Raw genomic sequence first — 16,404 nt, forward strand, 5'->3', positions numbered from 1 at the left:
TAGTAAATGAGTCCAAAGTCTCCTGTGTCCCAGCTAGCCTCAAGTTCACTGTGTAGCTGAGGATGACCTTCAACTTCATGTCCTCCTACCTCCACCTCCCAAGTGCTAGGATTACAGATGTGCCTCACTATGCCATCTTAGCTACATCTTCAGTTTCTAAAACACTCTTTAGTTTTAATCCCAGCATGTACTTCTGTCTGTCAAAAAGAGGAAATATATCCTACTAATAGTATACACAAATGAAAACAACCTCAAAATAAAAACTGAAACTTGACAGGATCAGAAATATGGATGCCCTCACCTTTTACATCCGCTATTGGCATTAACACAGAACCTCACTTGTATTCTGCATCTTTAAAAATCCTCACTCACCAGTCAGCAGCACAGGCTCTCAGAGTTCAAATGTTCAGACAGAAGGCTTACCTATGTGTCCTTGGTCTCTGATTTAAAGAAGCCGTCCTGCCTGGACTATGTTGGCTTCCAAGCCTCGCAGGACTAGTCATGTAGTCATTAGGAACTGTTGGGGGCTTGACAGGCTCTAGCGTTTTATAAGGCGTATTCCGCCTAAAGAAGAAAAGTGGAAAAATGGATAATGAATGAGAGAAACAAAGTAGTACGCCTCCCAAATTTGCTATAATCTCTGAGATTATAACTGAATTAATCATCATCATCATCATCTCTGAGATATTAACTGTAACAGAATTTTGTTTTACAATTTTAATTTTAAAAAAGACTGGCAAGATGGCTCAGAGGGTAAAGGTGCTTGTCACTCAAATTAGAGACCTTACTTAGTTCAGTCCCTAGAACCCATTTATTTACACATGGTGAGGGTGCATCCACAGGGGAACACACACACACACACACTTCACAAAGTTGTACTTTGACCTCTACACACATACACACATACACTCTCTCTAATGACAAACAGAAGAAACTTTAAGAGTAATATAAACAAAAACTTTAATTGTGACAAATTTTGCTATTTTTACATAAAAATTAAAATCTGGCTAGGCGCACACCTTTAATCCCAGCAATCAGGGAGCAGAGGAAGGCAGATCCTTCTGAGTTCGAGGCCAGCCTGGCCTACAGAGTAAGTTTCAAGACATACAGGGCTGTCACACAGAGAAACCCTGTCTCGAAAAAAAAATCAAAAAATAAAATTGTTGCTCTTTCTTGGGAAAATTATTGGAAAGGCACATTTAAATTTCTAACATTATCACTAAAAATGATGGTTATAATCTTTAATGCTTAATAACATGTAATATTAAAATACACTATACTCAGCTTAGTCATTTAAGCCTTTCTACATGGGCCTGGAAAAAACAAAAAACAAAACAACAAAAAAGAGAGTTGGCTAATTGACCCCTCCACAAAGGCAAGAAATCTAATATGGTATTTCCAAGTAACTAATCCTCCAGAAATATCTTGGAAAATATGGATACAATTAATACGACGACAGGGGACGAGAAGTCACCACTGCGTTTTCCATCTTCCCACAAAGCCACCGCAGTATGCAGATACCTGTGACGAGCTGTGCACTTAAGAGTCACCTGAGTACAGTCCTCGGTGTAATATGCCATGGAACAGGAGAAGCAGGAGATGGAGACTAAAGCAAACTACACAAAGCACACGACTTATTCAACAAATCATAAATGCAAGTGGAGGCACCATAAGGAACGCTCTGGTCAATCCACTTAAAGTAAATTGTAAAGCCAATTAACATTTTTTAATACACAAACAAAAAATGGTATCCATTTACACATATACAAAAGATTATTAATATTTGGCATGGTGGCACCCACAATCCCAATGCAAAGAAGGTGAAGACAGGCTATCTAGTTTACTACCCAGCCAATCTAACCTCATTAGTGAGCTTCGGGCTAAAAAGAGATCCTCTCTTTAAGGAGGTGGGCAGCTTTCCTAAGGGTAAAACCTGAGGAGTTGTCCTCTGGGCTAAATACACACACACGCTTATGTACACATTAAACTGTTTAGGGAAGAAAGAATCAGTATCAGTCTGAGGTGTCCTGCCAAGCTGACACTGAGTATCATCACAGGACCCACGGGCCTTACCGGCTGTTCTCTGACCTTCGCACACACAAGCACATACACGCACTCACAGAATAAATGAATGTAAGGGGTTGTACTACCAGAGAGAACATACACTTAGATCTCGGGAATTTTTAGTAGAATGCAGTTAAATTCATACCCCAAAGTCCCTCGGCCTGACACAGGAGGGCTTGGTGGTTTCTGCGTGGGAGGATTTGTTCTCGACAATGTGCCAGTTCTTGCAGGCTGGTTATTTCCGTGCTAAAATGTGGAAAGAAAGATTTTATTTTTGTATCAACTTGTTCTCTTGATGTTTTAACATGATGTCTTTTCCTTAACAACAGAATGTGAAATAAGGATTCCCAGACAGTACTAATATAGTTTGTCATTATATTTTAAAAGTTCAAAAGCCACCTGCATTCAGTTCTTCCTGTCATTTTGTGCTATTCATATCAATTTATGCAAAATACAGGTGAGACTACTAGATTTTATAATTTATTATTAGATATTCACAGATATCAAATTTATTTGTATTCAAAAATCAGGATTATTAAAATACTTCAATAAACATTTATATGTGCATAAATGTAAACCACAAAGCTATCAATCTGCTAAAATACTCATCTCAAGTATAATCTTTATCCTGATAATTCAACAACAAAATCACATGACGTCTGGGAAACCTATCTCTAAGTCAATGGAAGCAAAGCAACTGTAAAAACATGAGCAAAGCAGAAACTGTTAGCAAGATTAATGTTCCTAAAGTGCAAACGTCAATATATCTTGGATATATTAACACAGCCAAGCTAACGCTGATTTGATCTAAGTTTCAGCATATTTAATCTATGTGAATCCTACAGGAAAAAGCAGACAGACATAAGAGTTTTCACATTTTAGTGGCTCTGCAGCCTCTGTCAACATAGAGGAAGTACTGTGGATCAAATGAGAAGTAATATGTCTTACCTTGGCTTTTAGCCACTTTATGTTGGCAAAAACAAAAAAGAGGGGAAAAAGTAGAAATTAATTCTAGGTAAGTTGTATCTGACAGGACAGGTTGACATTTATATTACTGAATTTATGTTAACAAGCTTTATCCAGCTAAATTTCTTATACACTGTAGAAGAAAAGTACCTATAGGAACTAGGGAAATGCTTGTGTGTTCCACTTGTTTTCCAACAGTACTGGGACTTGAACTCAGGACTGCATACGTTAGTCAAGCACTCTACCAATGAGCTACATCCAGCCACTAAGTTCCCAGACTGGACTTGAACTGATTTTGTGGCCCAGACAAGACTTGAGTTTATGATTCCCTTGTCTCAGCCTTTCCAGGCAGCTGGGATTACAGGCTTTTGTCACCAGGTCTAACTTATGAGTACTTTTAAAAAGAAGTAACTTTCTAAAGAAACTACTAATTAAGCCAATCTCGAGCAGGCCTAAAAATTTCTTGGGTTAGCATTTAACCCATGCATCTAATCCAACTGAATTACAGCTCGTAGGGAGCTGGAAAGGCATCTCGACAGGTAAGTCTGCAGTGGCTTCTGCAGGTGACAGCATCCAGCACCCACATGAGGCATTCCAGTGACAAAGGATCAAATGCCCTCTCTTCTGGCCTCCACAGGCACTGCACTCATGTGTACACAGACCCTGTACACACATATACACATAATTAAAGATAAAAATTTTTCATTTGACTTAATAAGGGACAGTAAAGAAGAAGATTTTTACTATGTGGAAGTCTCTAAATTAAATCTTTAATACTACAAAAAATAAAGTAGATAAGTAATGAACAAACACATGTTTAAACATCATCAGCTATTAAGAGTGCATACTGCTTTAGAAGAGGCTTGAGGAGGAGCTGGGTATGGTGCCTTAAATCCCAGCTCTTGGGAGACAGAAACAATCAGATGTCTTCAGTCAAAGCCAGCCTGGTCTATGGAGGGAGCTTCAAGCCAGTCAGAGCTACATAGTAAAACTCTGTCTCAAAATAAAATAAAAATAAAAACTCACAAGTTGTTTTCAAATTCAGAAAAGAATGTGGTCAAGCACACCTCAGTGTTTCAAAATAAAATCATTAAGGCCCGACTAAAGCCTGGGAATGCAGCTCACTTGGCAGAGTTCTATGTAGCACACAGCAACAAGGGGTTTCATTCCGAGCATCATATAGCCCAGGTATGGTGGCATACTTCTGAAAACTCAGAATTAGGGAGGTTGGAGTAGCTACAAAGCAAGTGTTACACCAGTTTGGGATTTAAGACACCCTATCCCAAAAACAAAAATATGGGTGGTGTGTTATGAAAAAGATATGTATAAAACTGACAAGTAATAAAAACATTTAAAATACATACACACAAGCACACTGAAATCATCTAACAGCATCTTGGCCAAATTCTAACTGCAGAATGAACAGTCCGGAAATTCTCATTTCTAGACTATGTAAGTCTTGAGCAAACATACACTACTAGGAAGCTATATGTTGCTATGTGCTTATTGAGCAGTTCAGCCACCATTGTAAATTATAGAAATGGCACTTTGATTGTAAAGACTACTTCTGTGAGAGACGACCAGCTGACACACCTGATTGTAAAGATTACTTCTGTGAGAGACGACCAGCTGACACACCTGATTGTAAAGATTACTTCTGTGAGAGACGACCAGGTGACACACCTGATTGTAAAGACTACTTCTGTGAGAGACGACAGCTGACACACCTGATTGTAAAGACTACTTCTGTGAGAGACGACAGCTGACACACCTGATTGTAAAGACTACTTCTGTGAGAGACGACCAGGTGACACACCTGATTGTAAAGACTACTTCTGTGAGAGAAGACAGCTGACACACCTGATTGTAAAGATTACTTCTGTGAGAGACGACCAGGTGACACACCTGATTGTAAAGATTACTTCTGTGAGAGACGACCAGGTGACACACCTGATTGTAAAGATTACTTCTGTGAGAGACGACCAGGTGACACACCTGATTGTAAAGATTACTTCTGTGAGAGACGACCAGGTGACACACCTGATTGTAGAGACTACTTCTGTGAGAGACGACCAGGTGACACACCTGATTGTAGAGACTACTTCTGTGAGAGACGACCAGGTGACACACCTGATTGTAAAGATTACTTCTGTGAGAGACGACCAGGTGACACACCTGATTGTAAAGACTACTTCTGTGAGAGACGACCAGCTGACACACCTGATTGTAAAGACTACTTCTGTGAGAGACGACCAGGTGACACACCTGATTGTAAAGATTACTTCTGTGAGAGACGACAGCTGACACACCTGATTGTAAAGACTACTTCTGTGAGAGACGACAGCTGACACACCTGATTGTAAAGATTACTTCTGTGAGAGACGACCAGGTGACACACCTGATTGTAAAGATTACTTCTGTGAGAGACGACAGCTGACACACCTGATTGTAAAGACTACTTCTGTGAGAGACGACCAGGTAACACACCTGATTGTAAAGACTACTTCTGTGAGAGACGACAGCTGACACACCTGATTGTAAAGACTACTTCTGTGAGAGACGACCAGGTGACACACCTGATTGTAAAGACTACTTCTGTGAGAGACGACCAGCTGACACACCTGACTGTAAAGACTACTTCTGTGATAGACGACCAGGTGACACACCTGATTGTAAAGACTACTTCTGTGAGAGACGACCAGCTGACACACCTGATTGTAAAGACTACTTCTGTGACAGAAGACAGCTGACACACCTGATTGTAAAGACTACTTCTGTGAGAGACGACAGCTGACACACCTGATTGTAAAGATTACTTCTGTGAGAGACGACCAGCTGACACACCTGATTGTAAAGACTACTTCTGTGATAGACGACCAGGTGACACACCTGATTGTAAAGACTACTTCTGTGAGAGACGACCAGGTGACACACCTGATTGTAAAGACTACTTCTGTGAGAGACGACAGCTGACACACCTGATTGTAAAGACTACTTCTGTGAGAGACGACCAGGTGACACACCTGATTGTAAAGATTACTTCTGTGAGAGACGACCAGGTGACACACCTGATTGTAAAGATTACTTCTGTGAGAGACGACCAGGTGACACACCTGATTGTAAAGATTACTTCTGTGAGAGACGACCAGGTGACACACCTGATTGTAAAGATTACTTCTGTGAGAGATGACCAGGTGACACACCTGATTGTAAAGACTACTTCTGTGAGAGATGACCAGCTGACACACCTGATTGTAAAGATTACTTCTGTGAGAGACGACAGCTGACACACCTGATTGTAAAGACTACTTCTGTGAGAGACGACCAGGTGACACACCTGATTGTAAAGACTACTCCTGTGAGAGACGACCAGGTGACACACCTGATTGTAAAGACTACTTCTGTGAGAGACGACAGCTAACACACCAGAGAATGTGCATGACTCTGTAATGCCAATCCTTATGTCATACCATTAAGAAAAAAAAAATCTATTTCTAGAGTTTGTGTATAAAGTTTTGAGATTTTAATTTCTATCAATAACATCTGTTGTTCTCACAAGTATCCATATTTTTCAGATGACCTCAAAAGCAACATTAAGTATAATCCTATGGAAAAATTTCAGATATCTTCTCATTTATATACAGTACTAGAACTTTGGTATTCCTCATTATTTAAATGATTCTTTCTCACTGTTGTCTGGAACCCTAGCTAATCACCATATCACACACCTACGTATGAAGTAGTACATTTAGTTAAGGCCCTTGATAGGATCTACTAATGTATTACATGACCTATGTGTATCATGTATGTGTGCATACAATTTATAGCATAATATATAATTGTGCAAAAATGTATTCTAAGTGCATTCTCGCATCTTTCTTTCAACTGTAAAAACAGAGACAAAAACAAAAAAGCTCAATATTTATATGTAATCTGTTCCCAAATGAAGGAACAATAAAATTAAATGGGAAATGAGTCTTTATATAACCCTGCAACTACACAACTGTGTAACTGTCAACCTTTGCTCAAGTTCAGCTTCCTCTGAATTAAACAGTTTATGTATCCAAATGGAAAGTGTTGTAAAATTAAGCTCTGTCTGTTTTGGTTTTTCAAGACAGGGTTTCTCTGTGTAACAGCTCTGGTTGTCCTGGAACTCGCTCTGTAGACCAGGCTAGCCTTAAACTCACAGAGATCCACCTGCCTCTGCCTCCCAAGTGCTGGGATTAAAGGTGTGTGTCACCGCGACCCCTAATCCCAGCTAATCTCTGACTCTTAAGGCTCAAAATATAACTGCTAGCAGCTGGCAATACTGTATATAAAATGTCTACTTAAGTCTTCCCAAACTAAACATAAACAAAATAAGACTTTTGTATTGCCTTACGATCTCTCTTCCTCCAAACATTTAAATTTATGAATGAGTAATTTCACCATTTACCTGGAATATGAATTCAAAGGCAATAGAATTCTTTGAGTACACTATTGTTCTCGCAATGAAACAAATTCTTTCCTTGAAGTAACTGATGAACTCTCACTCATTTTAATAAAACTGAAGCTGTTTAAAGATCACAGTCCAACACAGATACTATAAAAAGTTAATGTCTGTACTGTAAAAAAAATAGTAAAACCAGAAGAGGTAGGCTAGACAGTTCAGCTGTTAAGAGCTCTTGTTGCCCTTACAGAGGCCCTAGAGCTCAGTTCCCATCACTTATATTCAAAGTGGTTCACAAATGACTGTATCTCTGTCCTCTTCTGATCTCCAGAGGGATCAAACATACACGGTACAAACACACGCGCACACACACGGTACACACAATACACACACACACAGTATGCATAAGTGGTACACACGTGATCTACACACATGATACACATATAGGCAAAAACACTCAAGATACAAAAATAAATCTGAAAAAAGTTTAAAAGAACAATAATTGAGAGAGCATTAAAGCTGAGAAAGTCCTGGTGTTCTGTATTTCTAGAAAGCAAACTGAAACTAGATTCCGTAACTGACCAGAAACCCAGAGAAAATATCAACTAATTATAACCAGTAAAATGCTTCCTTGGTCTTCACCTGTTTTCACCACACAGACAATATACACAACAGACATTCCTCTTTAAGTTACAAACTAATTTAGAAATCTCTTCATTGTTATGCTTACCAAAAATAATTCTACATTTCTCTACTAGTATTCAAGCCTTCTTTCCCTATGCTCACGTGAAAATGCAGGGCCGCTTGCGATCATCGTCTACTGCTGTTCTCCATGTGCATACTCTGCACACTGGTTTCTCCTGTCAGTATCTTACGGTTTCCCAAAATCTAGCCAGATTTACTTCAGTTTATTTTTATTTTAAATTCCTAACAAAATTACAGATACCATATACTTTTTAGAATAAAATCGATTAAGTACATTTACATTCTATTTAAATATGCATAATCCAGTAAAAGAAAGCCCAAGTATAGCATACACAAATTCCAAAACACTAAAATTTGTATTGCAAATAAGATGGAATATTAACCTTAAGAGTATGGAAACTGTGGGAGCCCATGTACGACTCAAAACCTTGAATATAAAATGTGGCAGCTACAAAAATAAGATTAATCTATTTAGATACGGTATTTAAAATTATGTATTTTGAAAAATCCGAACAGGAAGTTCAATGACAAAAGCACCATTAAGAAACACTATCAGATGTCATCTTCCATAACAGAGAGTGTACACTCCCCTGCCCCTTCTTTTTACTTTTCCAAGACAGGGTTTCTCTGTGAAACAGTCCTGGCTGTCCTGGAACTCATAGAAATCCATCTGCCTCTGCCTCCCAAGTGCTGGGATCAAAGATGTGTGCCACAATGCCCAGTGAGAGCATAAACTTAACAAGTCATTAAGAAATCAAACTGCATCTGGGAAGAGTTGAGGTTGGGGAGGAAAGAGAACAGACCAAAATACAATGTATGAAATTTTTAATTAAAAAAGAAATCAGATTCCTAAATAGAAATATGATCCAAAGACAAAAATAATAATAATTACAGGAGCTGGTAGAGTTTGTCTATACTTAAAATGCTCATTTTAAAATAAATTTAATTCTTTCTGCCTCATAATTTTAGGCTTGCATAATTTATCATTAATGAATGGCCGAGTTTCTTCAGATCTTTTTAAGCAGCAAGGGGACTGGTTGGTCAGTTTGGTCAGGTTTCTTGTTTGTTTGACCCAGCTGACCAGGAACACACTATATAGACCAGGCTTGCCTTTAAGTCTGTGGTCACCCTGTTCCTTCTGCCTCCTGGTCCTGTAGTATTTCTTCTGAGATAGGATCTAACTACAAAACCCACTTACTAGAACAGGCTAGCCTCAACTCAAGAGATGCACCTGCCACATCCAACTCTGGTATTATTTCCTAATTTCACACAAAACTATGATCCTATAGAAGAAAAGTAAGTTAAGAGTATGAAAACTTACAGAAGTCATAAAAACCAAGGGAAAAAAGCAGTGATGAGACATGGGGAAAAAGTAGCTGTGTATGTGTATAATTTGTATATGTACAGATAAATGTGACATTCATCAGTTTCATATTGGTTTCCCTTAGATCAGACTAACCTCAAACTTATTATGTGAGCAAGGATGGTGTTGAGCTCCAAATTTCTCATGCTCCTGCCTCCCTATGCAAGTGCTGGGGACCGCAATACTGTACCACCACTGTGCTGCTGGGGCTTAAATCCAGGGCTGTGTTCACGCTAGGCAAGCACTCTACCAAACATGTCAGTTTCTAAAATATACTGTTCTCACTGGCCACCCACCCTTCTATAAGTCTTGATGTAAAATATTTAGTTACAAAAGCAATGTGATTATATTTCAGAAGTATATACTTAAAACTGATTAGTAAAAATTGGGGATAATATGTATCTTGCCATGATAAGCGCTTTTCTAAAAAACAGTTTTAAAGTTTGCATTTTTTAGTAGTTAGAAAACCATATAGTTACACAAACATTTAGGAACAAAAGGACAAATTATTTACAATTTATTTTCTAAATCAATCAATTAAAATTTTTTTTTTTAAAAAAATGGTTCTGTCAAGTTTTGTGTCTATTTGGGCTTTTATTGCTGTTGTAAAGTAATCCAGCATTATGTGTGGAGGAGAAAACTTTGGGGAGTCTGCTTTCTCCTTCCACCGTGAAAGTTCTAAGAACAGAACTCAGGTTTAAAGGTTTTTGGTGGCAAGTGCCTTCACCTGCTAAGCCTTCTCAGCAACCCAGCTTTTTCAAGTTTTTCTGAGTAATGCCTATTCTGTGAATAAAAATTTTGCTCTAAGCTTAGTGAAACATTTAACTCACATTAAATTAATCTTCTAGATGGCTGGAGAGATGGCTCAGCAGTTAAGAGCCCTGGCTATTCTTGCAGAGGACCCAGATTCCCTTCGCACAGTGGCTCACAACTATCCATAACTCATTTCCAGAAGATCTGGAGGATCCAACGCCCTCATTTGACCCTTGAAGGCACCAGACATGCATGTAGTACACATACACATATACAGGCAAAACAACCATACACTTGTATCTTTAAAATAAATAAATATTCTATGAAAACTGTAAATGCTAACTGCTAGCTAAAGGGAATCTATCAAATAAGAAATCCTATCACAATTTCTATCCAAAATCCTTATTGAAAATTCAAAGTAATCCACACTTATGAAATACAAAATGCTTACCTTAACTCCATGGCCCACATCATCCAGAACTGTGTAGTCGATAGGTTTCCGAATATACCTGACAGGGCGCTCCATATTTGCAGGTGCTATTATTTTGTGACTTCTTGATGTATTCTTATTTGTTGTCAAAATGCCAATCTCTCTTCGAGCCACTTTTTCTTTATGAATATCCACAGTCTATATTTTAAATTTAAATAGAGCAAGAAAATATTATTTGGTATAGTAGATAATATGTACGCTGTCCATATGCATTGGACCATGGAGCTGTATTTTTTTTTAGACGGAGTTTCTCTATGTAGTTTTGGAGCCTGTCCTGGAACTAGCTCTTGTAGATCCATTTGCCTCTGACGCTGGATATAAAGGTGTGTGCTCTTGTACCTATTTTCTAATGAGTATGTCTCTTCTTTCAAAATTAATTAGGTAAATTAATTTCCTTAAGACTCCAATCAGGAAATACTTAATAGATTTTCTAAAGCGACTGTTGGAGGAAATTGTCTCTTAGGAATCTGGACTGTGTGGAGGGAAAGAGAAGGGCTACTTGCTCACTTTGACTGTATTAATGGCTACAACACTAAATCAGTGATTTCAGCAATGACATGAGCGCTGCAGTGACACGCGCAGATTACCTGAATTACTATAAATGTGTGCAGTGCAAGCAAGCTGAAAAGGTTTCACATGAAGGCTTTACAGACTGACAAAATTTGAAAGATAAACACAAGTATAAAAGGCAAATATGGAAATCACTGGAGGCAGAAAGAACTACACATGGCAGTTGTGAAAGGAAAAAAACTTTTAAGAGCAAAGGTTATGGTTATCAGCAAGCCTCCTACATACCTGTCTGGTTATGAAACATTTTAAAATACAACATTTGCGGAGAATCAGAAAATATAACTCACTTCCAGCATGTACAAGGCCCTGGGTTCCACCTCAGCAAATAAAAATACATTTAAAACTTTCATTTAGTCATCAAAATCCACAAACTGGATAGTAGGCTGGGAAGGGCTCAGCAGTTACCAGCATAGATAAGGTCCTGGGTTTGATTCCTTCCATTGAAGAGGAAATAATGACTAAATGGGCAACATATTCTCTTTATCTTTGCTTTGTTTTTCATGTGAGACACTCACTGTCTTAACTATGTAGCCCTGCTGAGCCTGGAGCTTGCTTATGCTGACCACGATGTCCTGGCCGCAAATTTACAAAGATCCACCTGCCAGCATTTTTGTCTCCCGAGTCTTTCTATAAAATGTGTCCAGCTTTGTATGGAGGCATCTCCTGTCCTCTTTGCAGCACCTTAGTGGAACAGGACTCAGTCACCTGAACAAATACTGAATGCTGATTGTTTATTTCCCTGTTGAGACAGAGTCTCTCTACAGAGCTCTCTGGCAATTCTGAAATTCTTTGTAGACCAGACTGGCCTTGAGCTCACAGAGATCCACCTGCCTCTACCTTGCAGTGCTGGAATTAAAGGTGTGTGCAACCATGCCAGGCACAATATACTGGTTCTTGCAGTTGCCATGAGTGATGTGTTCTTTGACCTAGAGCCTCTTATCTTCCAACAGAATCCATGAAATAGTATTAAATTAACCTATTACCCTGATCCGTGATTCTTTAAATTTGGATTTGGGTAGTAAGAATGAAAACACTGGCAAAGACAGAGCTTGCTGAGAATGGAAGAAGCTGATTAACAGAGATTGACAAGAATTCATGAGAACTATCAATGATCCTCTATTTTATTATTTATAATGAAGCTAAATTAAGAGACAGTTTCAGGGGCTGGAGCACATTGGTTGCTCTTCCAGAGATTTTGAGTTCAATTCCCAGCACCCACACTGTGGCTCACAACAGTCTATAATGGGACCTAATGCCCTCTTCTGGCAAGCAGGTGTACATACAGATAGTGCTTCATATACATAAAATAAATAAAATTTTAAAAATTATTTTTTTAAAAAAGAGATAGTTTCAGGATGAGTACCTGGGAGTACGCAAATCTGTAGACAAAAGCCTCAATAATTCCCTAGTTATTGTCAACTCCCTTCCAGATGGGAAAAACACGTGTCATGCTAACAGCCTCAAGAGGTCTACCCCATGAGCAGCTAGAATTAAGATTTATCTGGTGGAAGGGGAGCAAATAATGCTCTAAATATTTTCAGATAACAATCAGAAACTGAATGGAGTGTAAAGGAGAAAAGTGTGTACCTACCTACTGTTGTTAGAGCCAGGCAAATCTTTGGCTAATGTTTTGGAAGGTGACAGGCAAGGTATGGAACACTTGTTAAAAAACAGCAAAAACTGAGCTGGAGAGACTCCCAGCAGTCAAACACCTACTGCTCTTGCAGAGGTTCCTGTTCCCAGCACACACGTGACTTCTTACAACCACTAAAACATCAATGCCAAAAGATCTGATACCTGCTCACGGCCTTCACGGACACTAGGCATACACATGATGTACACATACATATGTATTACACACATGAAGGCCAAACAATCATACACATAATTTTTTTTTAAGGGAGGGAAAAGAGGCTGGAGAGACGACTGGGCAGTTAAGAGCACCGACTGCTCTTCTGGAGGACTCAGGTTCAATTCCCAGCATTCACAGTGAAGCTCACAACTGTCTGTAACCACAGTTCCAGGGGACTGAATGCCATCTTCTAGCCTCCAAATGCATGAGGCACAACCAAGGTACAGACATACATGCAGGCAAAACACCCATACACATAAAAATTAATAGAAGAAGAAAGGCAGAAAGAAGGAAAGGGGGGAGGAACACTGTGTTGGGATAATTATTACCATCGATCCTTTGTAACACCTCAACCATGTTTTTACAGAAGACTTGTCTCCTGTGACAAGTCCCACTAGGAGAAACTTCCTGACATAAGCCGTCTGCATACTGATCAGTCTATGGACTTTACAATATAGACAGATATCAAAACTCTGTCGAAAGTAACTGGAACATAAGAAACTAGATCAAAGAATCTAGAAAATTCTTAATGTCAGCTCTAACTTTTCTATTTAAAAAAATCAAGAAATGTTCTCTTCTGCGTTTTAAAGGAGGGTACTTTTTCTGAGGCGTAGATAAGGAGATGGGGCGAGGGAGGATGGGAGGAGTGGGAGGAGGAAAAGGAACGGAACTAGAATAGGTATGTAAAATGAGAAAAAAAATCATTTTAAAAAATAAATAAATCTAAATAGAAAAATTAAAGGCAGGGTACCATACTGACCTCAAACTTAAGGCAATCCTTCTTTCTCAACCTCCTAATCGCTGGGATTTGAAATGCATGTAAAAGCCACCATGTCTGATTTTCATCAAAAAAATTTTAGAGATGCTACCTTGTCCATAAGCAATATGCAACATTAAGATAGACTTTAAAAACAATGATATTACATACAGATTGAGCCCAAGTCAATGAAAGGGTGTAAACCTTATTGTCTCTGCCAAAAAGTAGTATGACTATAGCTGTTGACTCAGGTCTTTCCGCGGTATATGAGACTTTGGGCGGACCAAAAAAATAACAGTTTCCATTAATTAGCATGAAGTCACCACACCACTCAAAACAAAAAGGAAATGGCTTCTGTGAACTGGTGCAAAGCTGTTCTCTCCAGTATCACCCTGCCCTACAGACTCTACTACCCTTTGTAACTCTCCCTCAGAGAAAAAGAATTAGAGCTGTCACTTAAACAAATGTAAATCATTTTAGGCAGCTGTTGAGCACTGTCTGGCACTACTGGATAGAGAAAAGCAACTTCTTCAGAGGGATAAATTTCCTGCTTCGAGTGGAGCTCTCGGTGGGGAAGGGAAGCTAGTGAGCATTCTTTCTTGGTAGAGCTTCCACTGTGGCCTTCACTGCTGTGTGCATGATACATGATTATACTGTGAACGTTCATACACTCTATGGCCACCACACAGAGGCCGTGTGGAAATGCACCAGTGGCTTTAACATTTTACATTATTTTGGCCCCTTTCAATACAAGTCTCTCTGTGCACAGATATTACTCACCAATGCTTCTGGTAAGAGCAATCTCTATTGCAGGGGCCTCTAATTTAAATCCTATACCTCCCTGACACAACTACTAAGTATTCCTGTGTTGAAAAGACCCCTAATTTAGGTTGTCTATTGAAATCCAATGACAAACAAGATTGGAAGGGGCTAACAACCTTCTCATATCACAAAGAAAAGGCATATCTGAGAATGCAGCTAAGGATAGAAATACAGTTCGGAGGCAGAGCACTTTTCTAGCATGTCAAAGGCCCTGGGTTCTAAGGGAGACAGAGAGAGAGAATATAAATATAGTCAGGCTCTCTCCTAAGGCATCTCAGGTTCCTATGGAAGCCTGGCTGTTCCACCTATTTTATTTGGTCTAAGCCAACCCTCATGGTCCATTGCAGCTGTTGGTTCAGTGGTTCCCTAAGGGCCTGGGCCTGGGTCAGTGATGATTCAACCAGGCTCAAAGCCTATAAACGTCCAATAGGTGTCAAACAGGCTTCCATATTGTTCAGTCTTCATGCAGGTGAGACAGAATTGAAAATAAATGTTGTTGCTCTGTCTTGTGGGCAGAACCTAAAGACATTTGCATGGACCTACCCCCAATTCTCCTGGAGCACATTCTTTTATTTTGCTGAATCCTGTGCTGTTCACAAACTGTGAAGATTAATTTAGTTAAAGATCGACCCATATGGGCATTCATATACTCATTAGTAAGGAGTCACTGTCTGATAAAAATGAAGTCTGCACTGGCCACTGCTGTCAGTCACTCTTCATATCAAACACAACACATCCACCATGAAAGTAGATCTAAAATGATTTATTTCATCCACGGGCTACCACCTCCTCTCAGAACTGAGTCTTGGAAAGGGTCATTTTACATGCTGGTAGCAGACTGGCTTCATAGGACTCTGGCTGTTGTCCTTCTAGCTTTTATTGGTCCTCACTCTTGAAGACTCTTTTTGCAGGGTCTGGTATTGGCTATTCCAAAAGAAGCACCTGATCAGCCAGCCATACTACTATAACCCTTGATAGCATCAGGTTTTTTATGGTAACAATCTGACAGTGTGCTTTTAAATGACAAGAGTCACTCCAGAATTGACTGTTAGCTGAGGTACTGATAGCCTTCTACATTTTCCACCCACAAGCATCTTATATTGCTAAATGCTGGAACAGCTAACTTAAAAAAAACTCAAGAGAGTCTCACACAGTGTTCAGCCACTTTGCTTTGTAAGTCTGTCTGCTCTTCTAAGATACTGTGAAGGGTAATGTTCCTTTTTCATCATCTTTCTGTCTCTGTTCTAAATGTGCCTTCCCTAATACCATAGGTTTCCCTAAAGCCCCCACTATGCCATGTGGTTGCCTGCTGCCACATAGTTCAACCCTAAAACAACTCAAGCTGCTCACTTTTTTTTAAATTTTTTTTTGTTTATGATTTATTTATCTTTATTTTATGTGCATTGGCGTGAAGGTGTCAGATCCCCTGGAACTGGATTTTCAGACAGTTGTGAGCTGCCATGTGGGTGCTGGGAATTGAACTCGGGTCCTCTAGAAGAGCAGTCAGTGCTCCCAACTGCTGAGCCATCTCTCCAGCCCCAAGCTGCTCACTTTTTTCTCCTCTTCAAAGACTTCTCTTCTAGGCAGCGCCCACAATTTACAGCTTGCTTGCTCTAGGATGTTTCCTTTAAAC

At 39.3% G+C, this 16,404-nt stretch overlaps 1 protein-coding gene across 10 annotated transcripts in view; it reads right to left on the reverse strand.

The window, feature by feature from the left end:
• Positions 1–16,404, reverse strand: part of Abi1 (abl interactor 1) — an 88,130-nt gene that overhangs the window by 19,914 nt on the left and 51,812 nt on the right. For 5 of the 10 annotated variants that reach the window (XM_041641558.1, XM_041641557.1, XM_041641564.1 and 2 more), the window contains exons 3-6: positions 10,732–10,908; positions 3,013–3,027; positions 2,210–2,310; positions 424–564 (exon numbers count right to left, since the gene is read on the reverse strand). In XM_041641558.1, coding sequence (XP_041497492.1) covers positions 424–564; positions 2,210–2,310; positions 3,013–3,027; positions 10,732–10,908 — 434 coding nt within the window. The remainder of the gene's footprint in view (positions 1–423; positions 565–2,209; positions 2,311–3,012; positions 3,028–10,731; positions 10,909–16,404) is intronic. The other 5 variants (XM_041641560.1, XM_041641559.1, XM_041641566.1 and 2 more) reach the window with 1 other exon arrangement.

This window comes from Microtus oregoni, unplaced genomic scaffold (assembly GCF_018167655.1).
Source record: "Microtus oregoni isolate MIOR12 unplaced genomic scaffold, Mior012 000070F_ref0000104, whole genome shotgun sequence".
Classification (NCBI taxonomy): domain Eukaryota; kingdom Metazoa; phylum Chordata; class Mammalia; order Rodentia; family Cricetidae; genus Microtus; species Microtus oregoni.